Source organism: Doryrhamphus excisus, linkage group LG17, assembly GCF_037039965.1.
Source record: "Doryrhamphus excisus strain RoL-2023G ecotype Guam linkage group LG17, RoL_Dexc_Guam_v1.1, whole genome shotgun sequence".
Classification (NCBI taxonomy): Eukaryota; Metazoa; Chordata; class Actinopteri; order Syngnathiformes; family Syngnathidae; genus Doryrhamphus; species Doryrhamphus excisus.
The window spans coordinates 8,685,309-8,713,305 of NC_136373.1; the positions used below are offsets into that span (position 1 = coordinate 8,685,309).

Here is a 27,997-nt window from a genome sequence, read left to right on the forward strand (position 1 = left end):
GTAATTACGGGATCGAAAAAACATTCTGGCACCCAAATACAATTGGAGAAAGGGGAAGTCATAAGCTGTGCTGACAGACAGCCTGGAAGGTCTCAATAAAACCCGATCCTCTCCTGCTGAATAGCACACTAATTGAGTGAGTCCTGCTATGAAGGTAAGAAGGGCTGCCCATTCCACCCTTTTTTGTCACCACTTTTGTCGACACTCAGGGAAGAGCATACTGAACATTATAGACTGGGAACAGTTAGTCAAAGTGTAAAAATAAGGGTACTAATAGGCAGAGAAGGAAAAGGAATTAAATGTATACATTAGTTCAGGGGTTCCAAAACTTTACCAACTCAGGGCCCACTTGAAAATCTAAAAAAATGCCTGCGGCCCACCTTTGTCCTATAAACAGGACATAGACGAAATGCTGCATTCTCGGAGCACTTAACTTATTAGTTATTATTATTAGTTATTATTATTATTAGTTATTATTATTATTATATTATAATAATCCTGAATAAAGATTCAGGATTGAAATGAAAGCAGGGGGATAAAGGAAGCCCAAAGCTTTAACCTAATTAATTCACATACTTATTATTCTAATACATAACTGCATCCAAGATGCTATATACTAACTATATAAGGTTCCTAAAATATTGTAACAGGTCAATAACACTCAATAGGTTATTAATTGGGCCTATAAATATTTGTTTTTAATCATGCAATAAATATTTGACAATAGAAATAATATTTGCAAAAATGAATCATATTTTTAACGACCTCTCGTGGCCCACCTGCAGTACCACCACGGCCCACCAGGGGGCCGCGGCCCACACTTTGGGAATCACTGCATTAGTTGATACTTGGCTAGCAATAATAAGGAATTTGCAAGGCATATCCAAGAGCATCTCCTTTATCTTTTTTCCTACATTTACAAATGGCTGAACAAAACAGTAGATCCTAGTGCACTAAAATGTCGCGTTTGATCATATTTCAACCCGTCAAAAGGGTTTGTCAGTCAAACTCCTAATTTATTCCATTGTTCAGCTCTACAATACTAGTTCAATCCAACTGCACTGTGTCTAGACATTTTGTAGGGTATACAGCAAAGACCTGATTAGCTTCAACTTTTTAAAAAATAAAATGCACCAGCATGCGTGATAGGAAATTTAAGCATGAAATAATTGGTGTCATCCTCTTCCTTTTGTTCACCTTCTCAAGAGCTAATTGCTCCAAAACTGCAGGACCTGCTCCACCATGTCTACGACTCTGTGACAGCACAGATTCCGACTTATTGTCAGCCTTAATGACCTCCAAAGTTTTCATGGTGAGGCTTGTTTCTTTCTCCCGTGACAAGAACCTTGCAGAATTGATGTTAATTAGCAACCTAATTAGCTAACCACCTTCTATATTATAGCTCATTGCTATGGTTAGCTAATTGACAACCACTTCTGAACTTGAGAAATCCCATACAATTAGGGTCAATCATAACAAAACGAACAAAGGTAAATTATGTTTCATCGGCGCTTACCTTCCAGCCGCTGCCTGCTTCTCTGTAGTAGGGGAAGTTGTCACAGATCCACTGGTAGATCTCACTGAGTGTCATACGTTTGCGAGGAGAACCATTGATGGCAAAGGTGATGAGGCTTGCGTAGCTGTACGGTGGCTTGCCGTCTCTGTTTTGACTACTTTCCTCCTGGTCCAACGTTCCTGGGTCCAGGTGGATGCTTTTCTTTCCAGGCCCATGATATCCGTGATGATGGTGACTGTGATGGTGGTGGTGGTGATGGTGGTGGTGTTGTCCATGATAGTGGCCATGGTGAAGTCCTCCCATGTCTCGGTCAGTCTTCTGGATGGTCGCCCTCATGCCCAGTTGTGGAAGCCAGTCCATTGAGGTCAAACTACTTTCCAGCTCAGAGGTCATGGTGTTTCGGGGAGTTGAGAGGTTGAAGGAAAAGGTGAGGGGCTTAAGAGACGAAGCTTTATGGACGCTCTCCTTATGGGCTCAGTGAAAGGCTGCAGGAACCTTGGATCACATCTGCATGACCGAATATAAAAGATGTTTCGTTATAAGAGAATCTTACTTAGAAACTATTGTAATTTTCATCAGAAAATTGTACACCTTCATGGCATGCAAATGTACACAAACAAAAGTATTCCTATTTTCCTGAGGAAAATGTCCTCCATACTTTGATAAATTGTCATGTAAACCAATGAAATGCTAGTTCAGAAACAAAACACAACCTCCTTGGTGGGTGATGGAGATGGTTACATTTTAATCCTGGTAAAACAGCAGTTAAGACATACTGGGGGTTGTTGAGCGTCTCACTCAGTCTTCCTCTGGACCAGTCACCCAAGTGAAACGTAGATTCCTTCCCTTGTACATGTTCACAGAAGTTTAGCGAGCCTCTTGGAAAGGCTGCTGCCGCATCACACGGGCAGACGAACCACACAAGATGGTGAGCTCGCTCCCCCAGTCAGCCAGCCAGGCTTCATGCGATATTAATATTGTGCCAGCGCTCAACTGGCCTCGGCATCTGTCCAACCTGATTTAAACTCTCGTCTCTGTCTCTGTGTGTGTTCTGTCGATCTGGATTGCCTCTCACTCTCGTTCCCTCCAAAGTGGAAATGGCAATTGGATCTGCACAATGACTAAAAGCTGGGGAATTGTTTTCACAAGTGCCTGCCAAATGAAGAGGGAGGGGGACAGAAAGCACTCAGGAGGAATTCCAACCCTCTGGAGGAGCGGTAGAGCTTGTGTCCTTCACCTCCTTTGGAACTTCACCATATTCTACATTCACTTTATGTGCCTAATTCTCGTGTCAAATCTACACCCAATATCACTACCATAATCCACCAATAAACCGAGCCAAGGGATCCCCCTTAGGTAGGAACACATTATGAGGCTATTTTTAGAAAGTCTCGTATGTAAAAAAAAAAAAAAAAAAAGTGACAATCTGTAGAATTTTCACCACCTGACTGACAATAGTATAAATGTTACTCATTACTGACATGTTGTTGCATCCAGGGCCCATTCTCAATCAGCAAAACAGTTTGGAGGATTGGTACTTTTGGAGGACCCATCCGCTTGCCCTGTTCATGATCAAAGGGAGGCTGGAGTCTATCCCAGATGATCATTTTCAAATAAACAACAGCAACAACAGGTCTCCAAGTGGACGTTGCTCCCATTTAAACGAAGCATGCACAATGCAGGCACAGATTTCAGAGCTCGGCCAATCCATACATATTAGGAGTGCACTGATTACAATTTTTTTATGATCACCAATCACTAAAAAGCCTGATATATACGGCAGTGTATTTGTTATATATATATATATATATATATATATTCATTCATTCATTAATTCACTACCGCTTTTTGTATTTGTTGATCTAATGGGTGCTGTTACACAAGTCTATGTTTTTGTATAGGAAAAGAGAAACTACCACTAACAAAAAGTAAAGTATGACATTTAATCCATTTTGTAGAAACACAACTTGCCTACCAAATGAAAGCGGGTTAGCGTATACAATGTTCCCATTAATGTGACTAAATAGATATCTCCTCAGGATACCAAAAAGTGTGCCTCAACCTTCACCAGCATCCCACGCAGTAACCTTGGCATGTCCTTCCACACAACAAAGAGCCCATTGGCCCACACGTTTTCCATTCATACTCACTGTATATGATCAAGGTTGGAGAACTTAGATAAGCTCGCCGAGGGAAAATACACCATCCCTCTGTCTCTCTTTCAATCAATCCCCCTGGAGAGCCAGTATACCAGGAGGAAGAATACGAGAAATACTTTGCTCCAGCAAAAATCTTTTTAATTACGAGCTAAAAAAGAAAGAAAAAAATATATTTGGCAGCTAATTCATCAGTGAGATCAAAAATCAGCCAGGCAGTGGGATGATGGGAAGGAAAGCGGAAGCATCAGAAATACCCAATGAGGCCACCTGCACAACACCCCCCAGCTTGTCCTCAAGGTCCAGCTCGAGATAGTATCATCCCAGGAAGTCATCCTAATTGCTGAACCTTTTTATCGCTGAAGGAAAGGTAGCATTGCTAGCAGCGGTAATGGCGTGTGGGTGGAGATGTGGGGGTGTGGTGGCCACATAGAACAACAAGTATACTCATTTTCTCCTCATTAAAAGGAGGCTCAAGCTGCAATTCAAGCTACAACCCGCTGTGCTGCCACAGTTGTTATTGGGAAGTTTGCTGGGTGCATGGACCGGTTGCATGGCAGCACAGCGCGGCTGCACACAGAAAGGCAGGGATGATGGGTAATAAAAGGGGGGGGGGGGGGGGGGCATGACTAGACTTCTTGGGAGAGGAGCCCTGCTGGTTGAGGGAAACGTAACCAATTACCTAGTCAACTGGTCCCACACTGACTAGACTGACTTAATGGCGGTGCCCTTTTTTCCAATACCTGTAGTATTTCACATCGGCCTTCTGGGCTCTGGGGAGTAAAATGATCAGTGCACAGACATCAACATACAGTGTACCTTTGCTTAGACTACACTCTTTCGTTGTATTTTTTTTTTTTTTTTTACAGTATGTGAAGATCTAAGGGTTATTTTCTTTGGAAGCAGACAAACCAAAACATCAAGTCCTTTGGCATCCTGTTACACTATATGACTGGCATCAATGGCGCTGCGTGCATACTTATCTTAAACAATTACTTATTTTTGCAGAAATAGAGAAAGTAAAGCGTATTCTCATTGGTAAAGTTAGCTTCAAAGCTAGGTTGCAGGGTTCAAGTATGGTAGCCGTTACGGGGCAAATGGTTGACATCAGTGTTATGTACTGCAGTTAGCTTTAGCCGTTTGTCAGGTGTGAGTCATTAGTTGGTCATTCTTGTGAATAATTACAAGCATAAACGATCAGAGGGTGTGCAGAAGGATTTGGGCTTTTCTAAGCAAAACAAAAAATATTTTTACACTTTGTACCGTAAATAAATTGGCCTCCACGCTGAAGCAGAAGCTTTCCTCACTCTAAACATTGTCTCTTTCAAAAAAAAGAGTGGAGAAGTCTGTGAGTGATTGAATGTATTCACCCATTAGACTTTGTAGTTGTGATGCACTCACTCAGCCGCATGCATCACTAACAGCTAACAGTCCCCCGCTGCTAGCAGGCTTTTAGACTGAGAGGCTTTACACTTCTGCATTTTAATAGAGACAACTTTGAATGGAGCGAAGAGAGGGGGTCGGGGTGAGAGGAGTGGATGGGGGTGAGCAAAAGGAAGGAGGCATCAAAATATTTTCAGAGGAAAATGAAGAAATGACAAAATAGCCACAAAGAGAGTGTGGAGCAAAAAAGAGTTTCTGGGAAGGAAGGGGGGGGTCTGAGCTAATGTGTCAAAAGAAGCAGAGGAAAAAGGTCCAAAAAGCAGTATTGAACATCTTAATTACTTTCTGCTTCAGTGCCAAAACACAAAAGCCTGAAAAGGTTCTTTAACTTGTATCAAGGCAAATCACATGCCCTTACGGTGGCGGCTCACTCATCGCTAAATGATGCTGAGGGTTGAGTAATTATCATCCGCTCCTGTCAGCAAATTCTAAAAGAAGGCCACTGATGGGATGTTTCAGTCATAGTACTTCAAGGCATGGTTACGATTTTGAAGCTCGTTGCTGGAGGCAGCTAAGTAAAGAGTTTGGCTTCTCAAAACAATGTGTGTTCAAAAACATTATACATTTGCATTACAAAAATGCCTGCAAGAAAAAAATCAGACCTTACAAAATCGGGTGGCTTGGATAAAGTTAAAATTTGAAACACTTCTATGCTAGGACTATGTTAAAAAGCCATAGCATTTCAGTATGTGGAATCAAACTATGGAATGGATTGAGTAAGGACCTCAAACAATGCACAACGATGAGCCAATTCAAGAAACAATACAAGCAGTTGATGTTTGCTAAATACAAGGATGAAGAGTCTTGAACCAGTCATGATGTGCTATATATATCACTATATTGACACTTACTATGGTACACATTATGTCATTGGATGGTCATATCACCTCCTACTTCGGTACGAGGTGCATTATTTAAAAAAAAAAACAAAAACAAAAAAAAACCTTAAACTGTATTATGGAAAGCAGGAAGTGAACAAATGTAAGTTACTGATTGTAAAAGTACCAGATGGAGGGGTAGGATTCAATAAGCTTTGCTTCTTCCTACTCCTTTTGGACATGTGGAACTGTGAACTGATTATGGGATGCACTCAATTGGAATCGGATGCATGTTCAAATGAAATTAAACCATTACCATTAAATTAGGGCAAAAAACATGTATCCTCACCTTCATACAACTCTTCGTCAAAATGCAATTCCCATGAATTCTTTCTTGCTACATGCAGTCCCACCAAGTTAAAGTTGACGTAGAGTACAGGATAGTGTGGTAGTGATTGAATTAAGGAGACTGTACCATTTGCATTCTGGGTCTGGTCTCCTGAGAGCAAACAGCAGTGCGAGAAAATAAATTCTTCTATCCAAATTTTTTATTCAGATGTGTGGCTTCTTGCTATGTATGCAAATGTACCATTTATTCATGAATTACACAAACTAACGAACATACTAACCAACCAGCAACATTGGTGAAAGGAACACATCTCATTGTAAGCTTTCACTTTTGGAAGAAGTAACAAACAATCTTACCTATTTTTCCCACGTCTGAACAAAAACAAGATTGAAAGAAGGAGACGAAACTAAACCTCTGAAGCCCTGGAATAAACCCAGGAATAAATCATTTAACTCACTAAAAGCTCACAAAGAGTAGAGCACCTGAAAACATCTGCTGAGGTGAAGAAGGGGTAGCAATCCAGAAGATTACTACAGAAGACTGGAGGAGGGATCTAGCACAATTTGAGTTTTTGACAAAAACTGAAAAGTTAAAAAGGCATATTTTGCCATAAATAAAACATAGGAATGCAGCATTTCTGTAAACTCCCCCAACAGAAGGTCCCAGGAGTGAGATGGGGATGCTGTTTGTGAAATGGTGCAGCACAGCGAAGGGGGCTATAGCACTGCGTCACCACAGCTCCGACTACATTCCCACACCCAGCCCTATTCAACAAGGACTAGTCCTCTTTAAAAATTCATTAATTTACAGCAAAAATAGATTAAAGCGCTCATCTGCAACAACCTAAAAAGTTTGGCTTGCGAATACCATTAATAATGGAAGCAAGCATCCAAAACCTCGAGGCCCCTGGCTCGGAGGCGTAGCTTTTGTTGAGATTTAGAATGGAGAGTCATTTACATTTTTGTCATTCGCAACAGCTTTTTCGTAGTGGTTTATAATTACGTTGTTTTACATGCAAAATGTCTAACAATCGCTATTTATTAAAAACATAAGCATCAGTGGGGAGGAACGATTCAACTTGTGTAAGATACTAGAGAGGCTTTACATCAGGCTCGTGATGAAAGCGTTGCACCGCGCTGCCTTGTTTTGGCTGCCGAGTTCAGTCTGAACCAGCCTTTTAAAGGCGATCATCGTCGATCTCGTCTTTGACACACTTCTCTGGGAAAAAAAAAAAACATGGCAATGCTTTCCAAAGAGATTGAAAGAGGATTTTGACAAGACAGAAGCTTTAGCTGCTTTGGAATTAAAATGGTGTGTGCTTTCCGAGACTTTAAAGAAAATTACGGTAAATGAACACTTACAACAGTTATGTTGGCATTAGGACTGGGCGATATGGACTAAAGAGGAGTATTTTTAGGTAAACATTTTTAGAAGACATAAGCATGTGCTAATTTTGTGCCAGGAATACCAAAGTGTCAACTGTATCTGGCTTAGCAGCTGTCCAACTTCCTTGTATATTTGTGGCTAAATAATTGTGATAAGTTAGCTGCCAACTTCGCTAGACATTGCCAGTCCATCGTTTTCAGCAGGTTTTTAAAGCCGTTTGGAGTTTGTGCCAAGTTTTAACGATGACACCATTTCATTCATCTTATGTAGCAAAGTCCGCCGCAGAGAGCAACTCGGCTTGCTACCGTTTATATCATTTATTCCGGTATAAGTCGTTTTCTTATCATTGGACAACTCTATTCCCGAATTTGAACAGTTCTTTATTCTAGGGAAGAATGATTATACAATGTACGTCTTGTATGATTTTTTTTTAAAGACAAGAATTGGGTGCCAAATTTCCTTGCTTACTTCTGGTGATCGACCAGCCCATTGATCGGAAAAACAAGAAGAAGCAAAGAAGAAGTGGCGGGAAGCGTTTGTGTTCATCCATTTCAACCACGGACAGTGCACGTCGGTGCTCGAAGGTTTCGCTGATATTCTGCAAGAAAAATGCTATGCTATCGATGCTATATGATATTCTGCATGCAGGTTAATAGGGAGTCAGTCTCTTTGTCTATTCTGCATCATAAGACACTCTCCAACACATGAACAGGATATGCATTACTGTTTTAAAAATAAAAATCATTTTTGAATACTTACTCCTATGTGAAGAGACTAGTGAACAAGTACATGAGTTCATTGTCACAGTCTTACATGTTGGAATGTGACTGGTACTACACACGGTACATTAGCTGTTCTGTATGTTGATACAACACAAAGTTAGCATAGCCTCCAGTTGACTCCACCTCCCCTCCATTGTCGCTTACAGCAGAGCTCTGATTGACAACCTGTACACTGCTTGCATTCCATCCTCACTACCCCACACCATCCTTCTCTTGCTATTGTGCCGCATTGTGCTTTGTGATTAAAATGACCTGATAACCCAGCAGTATTCACGTGAACGAACCATTATTGGCAGAATAGTGAGAGCAATTGGAGCCTCATCATACTTGATAGATGATGCTAAGCACTTTTGCTAGTTAAAAGGAAATGTTGTTTACAAGGACAGCATAGAAAACAGTATCAGGCAGCTCAAGTGAGTGTGTAGGTGTATGCGAAAAGGATATTCTTACTAAGTATGCTATCCAGTTGACATATTTCTAATATATGATGCACACACTCGGAAGAATAGTAGTCTTTATTGTGTGTGTGTGTGTGTGTGTGTGTGGTTTATTTGTTCATAGAACACAAGCACCCTGCGCTGATGAGGCGTTCAAGCCCACTTCATCCTTCTTAGAGTTCTATGTGCTTTTTTTTTTTTAATGCGGCTGCAAATAACCCATCATGACACCAAAGAAAGTTGCAAGTGGCAGAACTTTGATAAAGAAGGTGAGAAACACTATCGAATTAAAGGAAGTTCGTAGCAAAGTATGAAGGTATCTGGATTACAATATGTAATTCTAAGGTAGGAATCTTTAACACAGGTTGCAGGGGGAACGGTTCAATCTCCACTTCCAGTGCGCGAATGGAAGCTGGTAGGGTTAGCTTGTGTGTGTGCGACTCGGTATATTTTCACCAGGTTTTTTGGTGTTTTACGGCTTTAATGTAAGGATGGGACGCCATTTGCCCTGCGTCTACGTAAAGCAACAAGTGTGTCATAAAAATATCTTCCATAAAGTTGGAATTGCATGGGTGACTACATCTTCCCTCATTGCAAGCACAGGCATTACAGGTTGTTGAAGACTTAGTAGCATTGTGTGCACAGTCTGACATCCCATTAGAACAGTCAGCCACTTTCTTACCCATAAGTAAATGTGACTTGTATCGTTTTATATCATCGTATCGTGATACATCCCAAAAATATCGTGATACAGGCTAAGGTCCAAATCGGCCAACCCTACTAAGGTGACAAGATCATATCTTGGCAGGCGTGACAGACAGAGCTCATCTTCTATCAAAGAAAGCGAGACACATGTAGTGTATCCACAAATAGCTCCCAATTCAACTTTCCAAGAGTCATTTCGGTCTCTCTGAGTATTGCCTTTGCTGACATTGACGATAATTACAACGACCTTTGCGATGATAAAACACAAATCAGTCTAACATTATGAGGGTTCCTTCTCTTCACGTTTCACGCGATTCTGCATAATGTTTTAATGAGGCATTTAGGGGTCTTAGAGTGGTCTACTGAGAAAGTCTACAATGGCAATCAGTAGCGAGCGTGGCAGCTGTTCAGCAATTAAAAAGCCAAATTACCCTCAATCAACACCATTTACGAGCGCAAGTAAATCTCAGAGCAAATAATGATGAGAGAGATCTGTTCAGACAGCTCTCATCTTGATAAGAATTAGAGACGCATCCAAATCAGGAGCGTGGAGCTCTCTTAAAACATTTCTACATTCACACACACACCATCTTGTACATGTTTTTTTTTCCAGAAATGAAACTGTGATGCACACTGTGCAACATGATTAACGGTAATGACTCTTTTACAGTGTTTGTCATTGTCTATAGCCCCCTTTTTGCAAGATGATTATGTCAACAATATGAGGTGACCAAACATTACTGCACCATTAACATGTATATCACAATAACAAGTATGAATGAGACCTGAATGCACCACTAAAGGATAATCCTTAGTACCATACCATGACACGAGTACCGGGTAGGCATTATTACCCACTATTACCCGAGTCTAATAGTCCTCAAATCAAAGTAGTACCTCAAGTATTTTGCCATGTTATTGTGGAAGACCCTCGAGTTAAGACACCTTATTGCACGAGTACCCAGTAATTAATCCTACACTATAGTACTCGCTGGCTGTTAGTGGCCTATTCATTAATCATCATTCAATTTCATTAGAGTAGGATTCACAAAGCTACTGTAGAAGAACGCAGTACTATTAGCACACTGTGAGTGGTATCTCAGTTCCATGAGTATCCTCTGCACATTGCTACCAAAATTGGGAATTACTACAGGTGTACACATATACACCACTGCCGTTTTCTCAAGTACCACTTATGACTGTGCTATTGTAAGTAGCCATCCTCGCTAATCAAGCAATTGTAGCAATACTATTGGTCTACAGTTTGTCCAAAGCCCACCCATCACGGTGACTACATGTGTCCACAGAGCCGGTGTGCACAAAATCACCTCTGTGGACGGCCCAGTGGGCGTGTTCTTGACGACACTGATTCATAAGGTGAAATCAATATGAATATCATCACTTGAACATGGTATTTTAGAATTACTCAAAACGGGTTCAGACACCTTTTTGGTGGAGGTGTTGCAAATGTGATGCCAAGCAAACTTGCAAGATGACTCCTTGCATCCTCATATCTTGTCTGTGTTCACATGCATGCACAGGACACTTGGAACTGTCTGGTGTTCGCTTCAACTCTCCACTCTTCCCATGCTCTTTTCTGCCACACACCAAGAATGCACCACGACTATTGTAATATCATAGAAGTTTACTTTATCAGGCACGCATTTTGTTACAAGAACGCCATACTGACCGACTGTCACGCATGCATATTGTGACATAGCATTTGGTTAAAATCCCAGGATATTAGCATACGACACTTCACTCGGAAACAATCATTTCTCGTCACCTGACATGTCAAAGCGGAAAACTCACCTTGCCACATGAACACCAGCAGGGTTTGGATTTTTGCACGCCGGTTCAAGAGCTCGAGACGTGTGCCTGTCCTTGCACTTCCCAGCGTGACTCGACGACAAAAGCTTCAGTTGGCGTCTGATGGCTGTCACCGGGTCTGCATGCTTTCTGCTCGGCAGACGTGTTGCTGGCCGCCGGTGTGCTGTGGTCATCCGAATGTCATGACAGAGGACTCGCCCCGCCGTCCGTGTCTGACTCGTCTGCACTCAAGACCAGAAGGATCCACCAACTCTCCTGACTTCGCTCCGCCGCTCATTCGCCGGAACTACTTGCGACGCCAGCCGAGGCACGGACTACATGGATTCATGCACCAAAATGATGAAAGTAACTAGTCCTCAATATACCTGAGATGATTCACACATCTGTGACCGTTTAATTAAGGATAACATAATAACAATATTTACTACTAGATACGTATAAATATAAAATGGAAATCGAATACACCCAAGAACACATCTGTGCATGACTCGAATGGAAGGGAAAAGATTATCTGGATCTATAATTGTGTGTATACCGTGTACATACAATGGTGTGAAAAACACACTTAAATGTTTCAGAGAATCACTGTGATGTCACCATGAGCTGGACTTCCTTTTTTATTGCAAACATGAAGTGTGTGTTTACAACTATAATAGTCATATCAAGTGGACATTTACAACATAGATGAGTAGGTTATGGGCAGCATGGAGGAGTGGTTAGCACAAACCTCAAAGCTAGGATACCGGAGTTCAATTCCACCCTCGGCCATCTCTGTGTGGAGTTTGCATGTTCTTCCTGTGCATGCATGGGTTTTCTCCGGGTACTCCGGTTTCCTCCCACATTCCAAAAACATGCTAGGTTAATTGGCGACTCCAAATTGTCCATAGGTATGAATGTGAGTGTGAATGGTTGTTTGTCTATATGTGCCCTGTGATTGGCTGGCCACCAGTCCAGGGTGTATCACGCCCAAAGACAGCTGGGATAGGCTCCAGCACCCACACACAGCAGTAGAAAATGAATGAATGAATGACTTGAGACTGAGGCAGCAATTACTGCATATATGACCTTTGACCTCAGCTGTTTTTGTCCTCCGGAACCAGATCATTTCAAATCAAATACTTTGAGGCCTTGATGTGAAACAAAATGGATTAAGGATTAGTGGAAATGTGTTCCCTGCAGAGAGCAACGACAGTGGAGACATGAACCATATATTTTGCTCTTTGTTCAGGCTGCATTTGTAAATAAGAATTTGTTCTTAAATTGCTTGCCTGGGTAAATAAAGGTATAAATAAATAAATAAATAAATAAATATCATTGCTGCCTAGTGCATGTCAATGTTTAGGACAGATGAAAAAAACGTCATATTTCTTAAAAACACCCCACAAATGACCATAATTTACACATTAATGGCCAGTTTAGACATCTTATTTTGACCTGCAGGCATCAGACAATCATCTACTTGACTTATGACTTTGACTTGTATGGACAAACACAATTCAACACCCCCCTCTTCTGGACTGGAGCTACAAATGCAATGGATAATTATGTTTATTATGCACTGTAAAGCACTGTAAAGTTACAATAAATCTTTGTCACAATAATACTGTATGTGAAGACTTATGATCTTGATAGTGGTTGTCAATGTTCTCAGTCAACATGTGTTTGGACTCGAAACAGGTATCAGCTACTGTGATTGTGTATTTACAAAATGTAATTTGCTAGTTGCTAATAAGATGTGATTGTGTTCTTGTAATAAAGGTGTTAAGATTTCAAAAGCATGTAAAAGGTGCATTTGAACAGGCGGCTTGAATCCTGACTCCATAATTTAACATAGTCCGGAGTTGTTTGCACATTGACCGCTAGAGATCGCTGTAGTCCAAACTGGAATTTTATAACGGTTTGAACACAAAGGATGGTCTTTGAAATGCAACGTTGGATGATTAATGACTAGCGTTTGCCTTTTTAGGTGTTCTGCCCACTATCCACCATCTAACATCATGTAATCTTTAATAAAATGATTTCTAAAATGTCTTGGGATTGTACGTTTATTGCTATTTACATGCAGCATTAACAAGATTAATATTTACTATTGATGATGATTGATTGCATCAGATTTGATGATGCAACAGGAGCAGGAATTGTTCGTGGAAGGAAGAAATGTGTTTAGCTTGGCTCTCCACGCTTCCTCCTCCAAAGTGATTGTTGACCGCCATGACCTGTCTTTGGCCGCGTTTGACCTTTATGGCTTCCCTTAGTTACCGTAGTAAACCTAACTAAAGCTTAATCGTGACTACTACTACTATACTATGTCATTTGTCTAGCGTACATGTGAAAGACTGAGAATGCGCATAACGCTGATGCTCATGTTTTGATTTCCTGTCTCCGGCGGCAGTAGTCGCCAAAGCATCGCTTGCCCACAGTCTGGTCTGAACCGGTTTTGGAGGAGGAGCGCGCGCCAGAGGCTTCACGCACTGATTCACGCCGTAAAGCCGCGCGCCCTCCGCTAGACTCGGCCCTTTTGTGACGTCTAGCGCTCCCATTGGTCCGCCTGCATCGCCCCCAAGACGCTTCCAGGGCAGCGTTAGGGCAGTGACACAGTCTCCACGCTGTGATTGGCTGACAGCTTAGAATCAACATTTTTATTTTGGGGCCGTCCCCGGTTTGTGCACGCGGAGTTGTATACATCTCTGAACCATAAACCCGCGTGCACTTTTCAGCACCAGCACGGCGTGGAAAGCAGCCCCCACGGTTGTGCGACTCCATCGTTGCATTCTCAGGGATTCTTTATTGTTCGGCTGAACGGCGTGAAGACCCCACGCCACGCAACCAGTTTGTTTGCTTGCCTTCGAACGTATAATAAGTGCCGGGAGGCTGTATTTCGGTTGAAAGCGGCAGTATTGTGGTTTACTGGGACTAAATGGCCACAAATGACGGCGAACAAAGCTGAAACAAGAATATTCCTCCGAGCTGGTGCTGCGATTTAGTGGCGGTCCTCTTCAGTAGTCGCGCCAGGTCTCCATTGTGTGAGCATCCCGGTGCTATTTTCCACTGCCGCCAACCCCCGGAGCCCCCCACGCGCGGATCAGCTACAACTCTTTCGGACTTGTTTTTTTGTTCATTGGGAACCACAAGCCTTCCGAAAATGTGCTCCCGTCTTTGGTTCGTGACCGACCGGCGCATCAGCCAGGAGTACCCTCAAGTTCAGATCCTCCGGGCATTGAAGGAGCGCTGCGCCGAGGAGGATGTAGAATTCCGCTCTCTTCTCATGGATCAAATCGTGCTCACCATCAGCGAGGGACAATTGGGTAACTACAATCCACTTAATATGTAACGGCTAAATGCTATATAACGACGCTGATGTACGGTGGTCGGTTGGCCGGCCACCAGTCCAGGGTGTACCCCGCCTCTCGCCCTAAGACAGCTGGGATAGACTCCAACATACCCGCGACCCCAGTGAGGACAAGCGGTACCGAATGTGGACGGATAGATGCACGCTGGTTGGTTCAAAGCTGTGTCTCCGGGCGGTTCATTCTCCATGCTACAAGCTACCGGTTATTGTCTGGGGTGCTGCGGGGGCTAGCTCGGTGTGCCTATTAGCAAGGAGGCAAATGTGTGACCGCCTAACCTACTTTTCGAGCGCCCCCTCACCCAGGACATGCATACCTCTCTCCTTATATTATGGTTAATCATGGGAAATAGATATTATTAGGCTCAAGTATACACCTAATGTGGTTATACACCATGTGGTTGTATTGAATATTCTGTGGGAAGTCAAGGAAAATGGGTGGAAATAAGATTGTTTCCCATCAGTGCATCTATCTGAAGAACAACCTGTTCACATATCAGGAGGCCATGTATCTAAATGGATTTAGTAAGATTATGGTCATGGTTTGAACATCCCATTTCAGAAGGCTGACTTGTGCTCCATCATGTGATGGTGACAGTAGGTGCCTCACCAACAGACACACATAGAATTCATCAGGGCGGCGTAAAGTGGACTAGTGTCACCGGATGAGCGATGTGTGTGTCTCAATTAGCACATTAATGGTTGCCGGCTGGCATCAGCACGACTTGACACTTTGCAGAAGACGTGACAGCACAACCCTCACAGTCTTGGTGTGTCCAATAAAGCAACAGTACTGAATTAACTGCACACCAGTTGAATTCAATGCATATGTGCAATTTCATCATTTCTAAGAACATACATAAGCAAACTATAGCCTGCTGTGATGTGATTTGACACAGATATAAATATGTAATGGAACACCTCTAAAGTTGACCAGTCATTATGCACCACACCAAACTAATTAACACAAGCATTCAGGTCATTCAGTCAGCAAAAATGGTATTCGTTGGTATTTGATGACTTTTAGCACTTAGTAGAAATAGAACACACATGTAGACAAATCCGTGCCAATGGAATAACCTATTTTGCAAAGCTAATTGTCTTAAATGGTTTGCTTGGTTAGACTAATGCCATCCCCAGCCAGGTAGAGCACCGTCTAGACATGTGTGCACACAACTGGACCAAGACGTCCAGGCGCGTACAGGAAATGTCTCCTGAGGCCTGACAGCACAGATTAACAGCCTGTGGATGGATTACTCAATCTGGGAGGGTTTTTACTTCATCACTGGGGTCTTCAAGTTCACAGTCTGCATTACACGCAAACTTTTATGATATTCTTTTATATACAGTATTTATATTATTTATCACCCTCACAACTATAGTGTAGACTTGTATGCAGTTACAGCAAAATTCCAGTAATCCAGATAGGTCATAGGGATTATCAGGTACAGTAGATGTCAATGGCTAATCCACAGACATGATCACTGATGGTTGCCTTTTGTCATACTCCACTTGAGCAGAGGTTCATGGACATTAATTAGTGTGGGTTCACACCCTCAGCTGTTCAGCAACTAATGATCTTGCACATAGCAAACCCAGCATTCAACAAGGCGAGAGGCATTTCACATCCCATGATTTTTTTTTTAGAGGGGCGTTATAGGAGAGGTCCCACAAGGAAGTGATGATTAATGCATCACCCTTATGACAACCTGGAAGAAATATTAACACCAACACACAACTTAACTGTTGTATAAGATTTCAAGACGATCCTTTTGCCAGCATTAGTGCCCCTTTTTGGTGAAAAGAGTGCACATATGTTATGGAACATCAACCTCTTTGAATTTGATCAGTTGTGGTGCGTTGCATGATAGATTTTAAAGTTCTTTGTCCTTTACATCAAAGTTAGCTCCTTTGGTTGTCCCCACAGGGCTGTATTCTAACTGGCAAGGTGCTGGGGGATAGAAGATCATCATGGAATTTGCATAATTGCCCATGCCACATGGGCATACAATATTCCCCCTCCCTCCAGGCGAGTCTTATAATAATAATAATGTGCTTGTGAGGAGAGCTAACAGGTAGTGTTGATGTCTGAAACAGGTGTATGGAATTATTGACCACTCTGGGGTTTCCAGTCAGAGAACACAAAGTCATCCGATGGACGCATCAACTTTAATTCTGGACTTTGATGTGTAGACATGGTGCATTTCAGTAGTTAAATGAAATCAATGTCTCCATCTTCTATCCATGTAAACTTAAAATTAATACAAGCAATGGCAGGAAATATGCTTGCATTTAATGTGTCAAATAAACTACAGTCTTAAATCACCATGTGCATGTTAGCCATAATAGCTAATTCGTTTAGTGGTCAGATGCTATTTACCAAACAAACACAGCTGGCATTCTGACTATAATGATATCATAACATCAATAAAACATCCCACACACTTAGGAGAAGCCATTAATAGTATCATTTACATACCGATAGCGGTGCCAAATCTGTGCTTTGGTAACACTGCCAGTGCTTAAAGAGGACATATTATCCTTTTTCCACTTTTCTGACCAATAAATGTAGTTTTTGATCAGGAGAGTACTTGTACTTGTACCCCCGTGTGGGCAATAGGACCCACCAATGAATGTTTGTTGGGATTTCATTGCTTTGTGACGTTGACATGGAATGTATAGAATGCTTGTTATGTTGCAAACAGAACAATGTTCCCGTGCAGTCCTGTGGACCTTATCAACATAACAATAAAAATGTTCCCCCTGTCTCTAAAACAGGTTGAGGCCACCCAAAACACATTGCCCAACACATACCATGACTGCATTTTCCAGTGGCCCCTTGGCATATAGTGCCATGCAAACGAAATGACTTGTGTCTGGGACTCTACCCGGTTGATTTGTAAATGGAGACAAGCACAGCAAAAATACAAAGACTCTGTCAGAAACCCAGATATGGACTCTCGGACACTTCCCACTGGAGCAACACTAGCATTGCTCTGTGTGCCAGTACAATAGGAGTAGTGTGCGAATATGTTGAATAGGATTGGTGCAACCATGAAGCGAGATTTTATTTTCTTATGGGGGGCAGAATTTTGTTTTTGATTTTATAATCGAGTAATCAAATTATCCAAATAATTGTTGCTGCCCTACACTGGAATTTAGCGTAACTATTTTGTTGACCAAAGACACTACTTAAGGCACTTTTCACCCATATAGATCTGGATAGAGTCCCCAATTCGACTAAACTGTCACTGAAAAGGCTCTCTATGTGGGCTCTGTTTGTTGACACTGACCTAAACAGTTGCCGCCATGCGTGCCTACGTTTTTTTCACAGTCAGACGTGTGATGTTTAACACAATAGAGTCTGCAACCCGTGTGTTGCTATGCCAGTGAACCAGCCCTCTTGTTAGGCCAGGCATCGATTTTAATCTGTGAACTTATTCACTCAACTGTACTGAGGCCCCACAATCTTGTAGGATGTCATCAAAGTGTTGTTTCTGGAGGTAACACACAAGCAAACCAATCAAAACAAACAAGCTGTCAGGATACATTTCATTACCAGAAGGTGAGGCAGCGCAGCAGGATAGTCAGTCGTGAAGAGCAGTATATAGATAATCATATCATCAGCCATGGCCGTCTCAAAACAGCTGAACACCGCTTGCCTTGTAACTAAGTGCCTCTTCCTCGTGCTCAACTCTGTCAACTGCCAGCCAGAGTTGAGCTAAACAGATGACTGGAGAATGGTCACAGAGGCCTTTTGCCAGAAGGTCACATTTTCTAGCAGCAGCTGATGGAGTTCACAATACATCTCCAGCCACTCTTAAAGGGGCTTCTTTGGAGATTTAAATGAGTAGGTTTTCTACCATAGGCTCCACTCAGATTCGAGGATGACCACAAATAAGTTGAGTTTACCTAATATGTCCATTTTATTCTTTTTACCCCCATGTCACCCACCAGGCCTGCAAGTGGACCAAGAAACAGTGACATCATATCCACAAGTGGTGGTGGTCCGGGTGCCCACGCCATGGGTGCAGTCAGACAGTGACATTACCGTGTTGCGCCACCTGGAGAAGATGGGATGTCGACTCATCAACCGTCCTCAAGCTATACTCAACTGTGTCAACAAGTTCTGGACCTTTCAGGAGCTTGCTGGACATGGCGTACCTTTGCCTGACACCTTCTCCTATGGTAAGCCTTCACGCAACGCCCCCTAAATAAAAGGCTTGCCCCCCCCCCCCAAATCAACATTTCTCCTCCAGAAAAAGCACAAGACAGCTCCACTCATCGCTCATCTCTGTGGCTGTGTGCATGCACCCTCAGCTCATCCAATCTCAAACATCCAATCACTGTTAGTATGCAAATGAGCCAACACGCAATAATTAACAACAACTAAAAATAAAGATTAATATAATGTTGGTGGTTAAAATCTGGCTAGATATATTTTTCAATTCAATGCATTGTTACTGGATTCTGCTCACCATCATGGTGGCCTAACCCGCGCAGGGGATGCTGAGTCGGCACTCCTTTGCCTCATCAATAGCCACGTTTACATGAGGAGTTTTTCTCTTTCCGAATGGAATCTTTCCGAATGACCTTTGCAATGGTATACATGGAAAGGAATATTCCAATCTCTTGTCTACATGCGTCGCTATAATCAACCGGAATAGTCAATGAGGCATACGTAGTAAAGCGTAAACACCAACATCATGATACCGACTTCGAGTATCTTTCACTTGTTGGAATAACTCCATATTGCCAGTTTTTCCTTCGTCCAGTCTTGAAATTTAGTTTGAATCAAAAACAAACTTTCCGCAGCAGTCCAGTGCCGATTGCTCGCCTCCATTTTTTTAATCGAAGAACGTCTTGAGCTGCGTGTTACGTCATATCTCAGCATTCGCTGAAAGAACGCACCCGGGAACAGGAAAAGATAAAGTTCAATCTTGCTAATATTTTATAATTAAGCTCGGCACATGTTTTATATAGATACTATATATTTTCTTTTTTAATAAAACTGGACTTGGGAATGGCGTATAGAAGGATTTAGATTCTGTTCCACAGATGGCGGTAATGCACACGAAAGCTGCTTGCCAACCGCCAATAAACAACAGAAGAAGAAAAACACCACAGAGAAGAACGCAGTCTGACAACTTTCCGTTTGAGCGGGTACAAGATACATCAATCGGATTGGGGAAAGGAATATTCCACCCTTGTGAATCCCATTATATATTCATTCGGATTGGCACTTTTCTTTCGGAATGAGGTGTATACAAAGGTTACATTCTTTCCATTTGAGCAAATAACCCGAATTGAATTGGAATATTTGGGTCCATGTATACGTGGCTAATGATGGACCTCACCTCAATGGTCTAAGATATGCTCTAAGACACTAATTCCTGCCTCCATGGTCGCCAAATAAACTCCAAGCATCATTATCTGTGGACGACTAGAGGATGAATAGCTAAGCAAGAGAGAGCAGGGGGAAAATCAGAAACCAAGCTAACCACACAAGTAGCAAATCACCAGACAAATCAGCGCTAAATACACTTTGGCACAGGTCTAGCTGGAACCGCGATACAGCAAAGAAGAACCAGCTTTTGGAAAGGAAATCAGCAAGTGGATTAATCAGAGTTGACAAGATCTGTGTGTGTGTGTGTCCTTGTAAGAGTTTAGGAAATGCGAAACAAAGAAATTCCGAGATGAAGTCTTTGGAAATGCTTATTCATCCTATATCCTATATCACCATCATGTTGTGTGATTAAATTATTAGGCAAACAAGCTCTGACAGCATATGGCCCACATTTCTCTTGTAATCCCGGCTGCATCGAAGAGCATAGTCAGAGTCAGTCAGAGAGGGGAGGGGGGAGGGCAGGTTGTTTGGCCTACATTCCATTCACCTCTCCTCCCAGTAGTCGAGGCAATCCATGCACAGTGGTTACAACTCTTACATAAGTGCCTCACTGCTTCCCCCACCCCCGTGATCCCTCAGGATTTTTCCAAATCAAAGATGCTTTCCCCGTCCCAACCCTGTCTTCTGCAGCTCATGATTGAACATTGGGTGCCCATTCATTTTCCTTCTCTCTGGTGAATCCATGTGTCTGGAAAAAGCCATGTGACACAGTGGATCAGCGATGTGAAAACAGGCAGTATTGAACAACATATTCATCTTTTTGGTTCTGCTGAAAACATCAGTCAATGTGTACAAGCGCTTCAGCAACTGCTCCTTTCCAACAAGCAGAGGATCACAATGCTGTTTTGAGTCACTTCTGTTGCCATAGTGACAGTCAGGTTTCATTTCCTCCCCCTCCACTCTGCTCGCTCAGTCAGTAGCAATTTGCGAACTGCGCTATCAAAGTGTAAAAGCTCCTTTTAACAATTTGCGTTCCTGTGTTGTCTTGTGTTTGTATGTTTCTCAGGAGGGCATGACAACTTCCGAAAAATGATTGACGAGGCAGAGCCGCTTGGCTACCCAGTGGTAGTGAAGAACGCACGTGGCCACAGAGGTAACATTACGACCAGATTTACCCGCTTCAGTCACTTTAGTAGCCAGCAAGTGTGTTCAAGAGGAGGTGAAGACAGAGCATTATTATTACAGAGCACCTCTTTATTGCTGCTGTTAACCATTACTGGTCATAGTTAACACATTTGTCTTTAATTTGCTTGAAGGTTATGCGTGGGGAAAGCTCAAGACTTGCCAAGTAGTTTTTACCTTGGTCCACAACGGTCAGAATGCCTGCTGACACATTTGCCCTTTCTTATTCACTTGACTGGCTCTGCTATTGTGTGAGGGAACAACAATGGGCATTGGCTTGACCCGGCTTTGGGGGAAACAGGCGGTAGTCCGGCCCTTTCTGAGTCGCCTTAGCATTCATGATAATTGAAATGCCTATAAATAAGTATACAGGTCAACTTGAAGTGAGCAGCAGACAGCAAACTCCGGGTACTCCGCTTTCCTCCAAAAACGCCTGCCATTTTGTACGCTAACCGGAAAACGTGCACAAACCTAGACAACATTATGGCATAAATGTTGTATTTTAAGCACGTGATCCAGGCGTATGCTGGCCAACATTCCACTGTACTTTCTTGTCATCTTATTTGGGCCATCCCTTGGACACCATGTGCACACACCACTCACATGCTTTGGCCCTGCTGGAGGACAGAGGGTCAGAGGGCCTGACAAGACGGAGACGGAGCCAAGTGGTGCTAATTAAAACAGATATTTTCTTGTCTCTGTGAGAGGCAATTGTTTGGCCCCCCAGAATAACATCCGAACCATAATAGGAAGGGGAGCTGACAAAAGCCTTGGTCAGCAGATTTAGCTACTCATCAGCCAAACGGAGGAAGATGTGAAAATTAAGTTTTCTCAAAAGTCTAATTACCAATAGGTCTGCTGAATATGTCATGTTACCTTGTCACCCCCCAGGCAAAGCCGTGTTCTTGGCACGGGACAAACACCACCTGACAGACCTGTGCCACTTGATCCGCCACGAGACCCCCTACTTGTTTCAGGAGTATGTCAAGGAGTCACATGGCCGCGATGTGCGGGTGGTCCTGGTGGGTGGCCGGGTCATCGGCTCCATGCTACGCTGTTCCACCGATGGACGTATGCAGAGCAACTGCTCCCTAGGTAGGCAAGTCTTCCAAAGGTTTCAATGATCCAATGTGTGCTTCAACAAATACGATTTGTCCAGTCGGCAATGCCAGAGCCCAAAACCATTGTTTTGAAAGCAATGGTTGCTTTCTTGGTTCTGTATAAAAGGCACAGGCTAATCCTTTCCAGTCACACTATCATCCAATTCTTGCATCGAGCATAATGAACCATCTGCTCCATGACATGTTTATTTGAAAAAACAGATCCACATCAACAAGGCTGGCCATTCAGATGTTCATTTACTCCCTCCTCGCTGAAGAGACTGATTTCTGCTGTCAGAGCATGAGGAGGTTGGAGTCCGGTTGGTGCTGTAATGCACTCTGACATATTTGGGGCATTCGTCATCAGATTATTAGTATTTATATAACACACCATGCTGACTCTAGGAGAATCCGGTGCGACATTAAATCCATTTTAAAAAAGCGGAAACTTATTTTTTTTTCACGTCTGGTGTGGGATGCTGGTCCATTTTTCCCATAGGAAACAATAGAAATGTTTTCAGAAACATTGAATGTTATTGCCCATCACAGAACTTTAGAAACAAGCTAACTGCTGTAGATACAGATATACTCCATGTCATACAGTTTTTTAATCATTAGACAAAGGGGCGATGATCTCAAACTGAGATTCAGTAACATCGCCACCATGTGTATGTACTCTATGTCGGACAGATCATAGAAGGTACCAGAGTAGGAGTGCAGGTATCACCTTTTGCTTTTGAACGCAACTCATACTGACTGGATTTGTATGTGCTGTGATCCAATCCAAGGTGGTGTGGGAATGATGTGCCCACTGAACGAGCAAGGCAAGCAGCTGGCCACAGAGGTGTCAAATATCCTGGGCATGGACGTGTGCGGCATTGACCTCCTGCAACTTAACGAAGGTTCCTTTGTAGTCTGCGAGGCCAATGCCAACGTGGGCTTCATTGCCTTCGACCAGGCCTGTGGCATGGACGTGGCGGGCATCGTGGCCGACTACGCCCTGTCTATGCTCCCCAACCGCCTCACCCGCAAGATGTCCCTGTTGTCGGTTGTGTCGAGCACCAGCGAAACCAGCAGTGAGCCTGAGGTGTGCCCTCTGCCCCCGAGCAGCGGCTCCCTGCCGGAGGCTGTCTGCAACATGAGCGTGGGCTCCACCTCCAGTGAGAGCGACCCTGAGCTGGCGGAGCCTTCCCAGTCACCCCCCTGCCAAGCGTCAGCTCCGGTTCTCCCCGACCCAGCCTACAACTTCAACACACTTCTCGCCAACGAGATCAAGCTATTGACTGAGTGAGGGGCAAGCCGCCTGCATGCACCAGCAAACACACACGCCTGTATGCATAGCTACATACATATGACCATTCATACAATGATAAATGCAAAAACAAAACCAGAGACACAGCCACAGCAAACATGAAACCACAATTCTTCCTGATACTAACTCCCTTGAAAAGATCTGAGGCTGCTCCCCTGACTCGACTTCCTAACCCCCCTTCGTACTTTGTCACTTGAAGTCCACAGTTCTTTGGTGGATTTAGGAGTATACTCATAAAATAACACTTGGGGGAGTTAGTTGGTTTTTGGTCTTTAAAGAGGTTAGTCTGTCAGAGCTTATCATTCAGTGACAGTGGAACCTCCAAAGCTATTCTGTGACAGTAGTTGACTTCCAACTTCTTGTTTTTTATTCCCTGTTGAAAACACAGCAGTAAAGTAAACTACAAACCCTTTTAAGATGCCTGATGTAATATAAAGGGAACATGAAGGTGTTGTGCGTGTGGGAAAAAAATGCAGTTTGTAAATGAAATTTATTGTTAAAAAAGTCTAAACCTGCCTAAAGGCATTTCAGGTGAGTTCATTCCTCCACAGCGCTGTAAGAGACTCATTGCAAGTTATCACAAATGCTTGATTGCAGTCGTTGCTGCTAAGAGTGGCCCAACCATACAGCCATATGTGTTGGGTCCCGAATCCGATACGCAAGTAGAGACTGGACAGTCCGAAGCTTCTAAAGAAAAGAGGTTACTTCAAGACGTAGCTCAATGGTAAGAAGTAGCTTTAGCATTTTAGCTACTTTTAGAGGTTTTCTACAGCATGTGGGAAACGGCTATTAGCAAGCCTACTCCCCGTATGCAAGCACACACAGCTCTATGACTTACACAAAATAAACACAGTCAGGACACCAATTAATTGTTACTTACTGCTTGCTCATTCCACATGACCAAGTAACATTAGAAAGGCGTCAGACTTCAGCAAGTTTGTCATTAAAATGCATTTCTTTTGCTGATAGGGAATCAGGAACTCCAACCACTTTCCGTCTTTAGGAATTGTAAACAAATGTGGCTTTGCTAGCAAGTAAACAGAGGAACAGAGCTTGGGGAGGGCAGAAAGCTTATCTGACTTAGACACGCCCATATAAGGAGGGCCGCTCTGTGACATCACAATGGGACAGTTTTACCACACCTTTTGAACCAGAGCATTTTGAGCCATCCTGAATTTCTTTTAGAGCTCACTTCCAAATGCTTTTAATAATAAAAGGTTTCATTTAAAAACTGCATTTTGTGTTCAGTTGTGTTGTCATGACCATTTCGGCCTTTTATGTGGTAGCTACACACAAAATCGTTTTGTTAAAAAAGATTATTTTCCAAGTTATAATCCCAAGATTTTAATCTTAAAACATAATTTTACCACAAAATTCCTTCTTTGTACCACTTTTCAGGCATTCAACTTTGGATGTCCCATTGTACTTGCAATGCAGCATGGGAGATAACAGAGCACAACAACTTGAGGTAGAAATTCATAATTTATCATAACCTCATCAAACTCTTATGTAAAGGCTGAGACAAACCATGAGCAACAGAAAGGGGGTCCTGGGATTACGAACGAGTTCCGTTCCTACACTGTGATGTAGTCAAGTTTTGATGTAACAAATGAGAACAATGTGAAATTCAATTGCAAAAATGAAAGTGATTTAAAAAAGCAGGAACAATCCCTTACCTTTATGCCTGTGGTTTAGTGGGTAGAGGAAGTAGAAAAGGCAGGAGAATAAATAAAACTAGTTTTTAGCCTTTTCCTGTATCAAAATAAATAAAGCTCACTGTCACTGTCGCTTTTATGGGAGCCAAGATTTTAACATGCTCGAGGATACAATCTTTATCTTTAATAATGTCCAACTGACATTATGAAATAAACTCAATAACAGTCCAACTGTTACAAGGTGCGGTCTATCTTGGTTAGGTACTGCATGGGGGAGACTAACCCTCGAATACTGTCTATTCCGCCCACTTCTTTCTCCACCACTGCAAGCCACACCTCACGTAACACATACTGTACACATCCATGGGCTAGCTAACGATAGCGATTTGGCAAAGTTTAGCTGCTAACATGGATGTATAGCCAATTCTACCACACAATGACTCCAAACTGGTGTCGTATAGTATTTGTGTACACACCATGAAAGCCGTGAATGCCAATCCTTATTTGGGTTGCGTTACATTTTTACAAAGTTTACCTATGAATTAGAACAAATATAGACGTGATCATCCGCGGCATACGAGATGCATACTTGTAGCATGCCGCTCATATTCATCCGCTGCATGTGCTGTAACTCGTTTTTATGGGCCAAAATACATTCACAAAAGCCAGTTTGTAACAACGGAACACCGTAATCAACACAGTGGATTGCCATTAGTATTTTTTTTCCTTATTATTATCAACCCCACTGTTGTGTCCTTGAAGAGCCGTACCAGCAGCAGCAGTCTGCCAAGTTCAAGCTTCACTCCATCTCCAGCACTTTATGATAAACATGCATTTTTTTTGTCCATGCTCAGATTATATTTTAAGAACACGAGCCACTGTGTCTAGACTTGCAAAGTATACCTCAAAAGAAGTGACTTGTCGCTGCTGTAGAAAGATATATCACTTATCAGCCAGGATGTTACACCACCTCACACAGCTGGTGTTCCTCCCCTTCCCCCATATGTATTGTTTCATTTGTTTTTAGCTGTTTTGTAAATATTTTCAGTATTGAATTAGTTTTGGTTGTACTTTGCGGTGGAAAAACAACTTCTGCCATAAATTGTACAGAACTGGCATCGAGAAACTCAGTGGTTTTTGGGGCTGATGTGATTTCTGTCATGATTCCTTTTTTTTCTTAAATAAACATGCATCTGAGAGAATTAGATATTTTTTTTCAGTCATTTTAAACTACAATGTTGTTTCTCACCTTAGGATTCAGGGATTTACTGCTGCTATCCTTGTGATCGTTCCCTCCCAGTGTTGATCAAATTCCGACATCATTCCGCTAAGTCGCCCTTGGTGGTGACATTTGTTCTGTTCTTTTTTGTTGTTTTTTTTTGTCAGCAGCTCAGGGAAGCAGCCTGGATCTAAGCCTCGCCCTCTAACCTTCAAATACCAAACATATCGACTGGCGATATCAAAAAACACAGCATATTGACACGCAAACAAGCAAGACAAAACACTAGCAGCAATGAGAAAGAGGTTACAGTATCAAATGTGGTGTTATACCATGGTTATCATGCACTTTTTCCCTTGCTTGTTTTATTATTGTTCAGTGTTTTCTTCTTAATTTATGGTATTTTGAAGACAAAAGGTGGTTTGTGTTCACTATTAATGTGTTTTTAAAAATGAAACCAATTAATGAATACTGGTCTTTTCACTGGAAATTACACATGATGTGTGAAACAGAAACATTAATAATATGACTCAATGCAGTATTGTTGAATACGCAAAACTGGTATGGATTTAATTAGAATGCTCTACATTTTTAAAGTGTGGCACTGTGAGAGAATATCCCCGCAGAGAATATACTACAGTTGGGGCCTCCCCTAAGCCCTGAAAAAAGTTGGTTTTGGGAGCGTATTTTATCGCATTTTCCGCTCACCCCAGACTCTTTTCTTACTCTCTCCCTGAAAGGGGAACTGCACTTTTTTATTTTGCCCATCATTCACAATCCTTCACATATTTCATATCATTCATATATTTCATATCATTCACACACAAGAAAATGAGTCAATATGAGCTAGCTAACAATGCACATCATTGGGACAAACCTATTTCGACTATATAAAAAACCTTTAACAACGTTGCATCTTTTAATATACAAGCTGTGACCATGCATTAACACGTACACTAATGATAATATGTAATAGTTGCAGTATATTGCCATATAGACTTCGGTCAAGAGGCGGGGTACACCCTGGACTGGTAGCCAGCCAATCACAGGGAACATATAGACAACAACAACCATTCACACTCACATTCATACCTATGGACAATTTGGAGTCGCCAATTAACCTAGCATGTTTTTGGAATGGGGGAGGAAACCGGAGTATAACGCATACATGCAGAAAACATGTGTTTTCCACTCAACCACCGTGCGGCCATAAGGATTGTGAAAGATGGGCAAAATTCCCCTAAAGTGCAGTACAGCCACTCATTTTGCCTTTGAAGCTAACTTGGCAGGTGTGATTTTATTTTTTAAGTGACTCCCCCTGAAGTCGTCTGTTCCTTCCTTTTTTCCTGCGTCACACTTTGAAAACCACAGCTCTCCGTGATCCGTTACAATGATTACCATGTTACAATGGTGC

The 27,997-nt window shown here is 42.4% G+C and overlaps 2 protein-coding genes across 2 annotated transcripts in view; one reads left to right on the top strand and one right to left on the bottom strand.

Moving 5' to 3' along the window:
* The window catches only part of LOC131136967 (forkhead box protein J3-like), a 37,322-nt gene extending 25,613 nt beyond the window's left edge, over positions 1-11,709 (bottom strand). Inside the window, exons 1-2 of the mRNA XM_058084352.2 lie at positions 11,405-11,709; positions 1,517-2,023 (exon numbers count right to left, since the gene is read on the bottom strand). Of these exons, the coding sequence (XP_057940335.2) occupies positions 1,517-1,909 (393 nt within the window). The 5' untranslated portion in view covers positions 1,910-2,023; positions 11,405-11,709. The remainder of the gene's footprint in view (positions 1-1,516; positions 2,024-11,404) is intronic.
* Positions 11,710-14,042: 2,333 nt separating this feature from the next.
* On the top strand, positions 14,043-27,850 carry rimkla (ribosomal modification protein rimK-like family member A). The gene is made up of 5 exons (XM_058084883.2): positions 14,043-14,727; positions 18,726-18,956; positions 21,182-21,268; positions 22,189-22,392; positions 23,186-27,850. Exons 1-5 carry the CDS (start codon positions 14,565-14,567, stop codon positions 23,686-23,688), a joined length of 1,188 nt encoding a protein of 395 aa, XP_057940866.1. The 5' UTR covers positions 14,043-14,564; the 3' UTR covers positions 23,689-27,850.
* Positions 27,851-27,997: the final 147 nt, after the last annotated feature.

Bases quoted from the DNA above. Each gene is read 5' to 3' on its own strand.
- rimkla (XM_058084883.2), top strand. From the start codon at position 14,565: ATGTGCTCCCGTCTTTGGTTCGTGACCGACCGGCGCATCAGCCAGGAG. The intron at 14,728-18,725 runs GTAACTACAATC...GTCACCCACCAG, and splicing joins CATCAGCGAGGGACAATTGG to GCCTGCAAGTGGACCAAGAA. The intron at 22,393-23,185 runs GTAGGCAAGTCT...ATCCAATCCAAG, and splicing joins GCAGAGCAACTGCTCCCTAG to GTGGTGTGGGAATGATGTGC.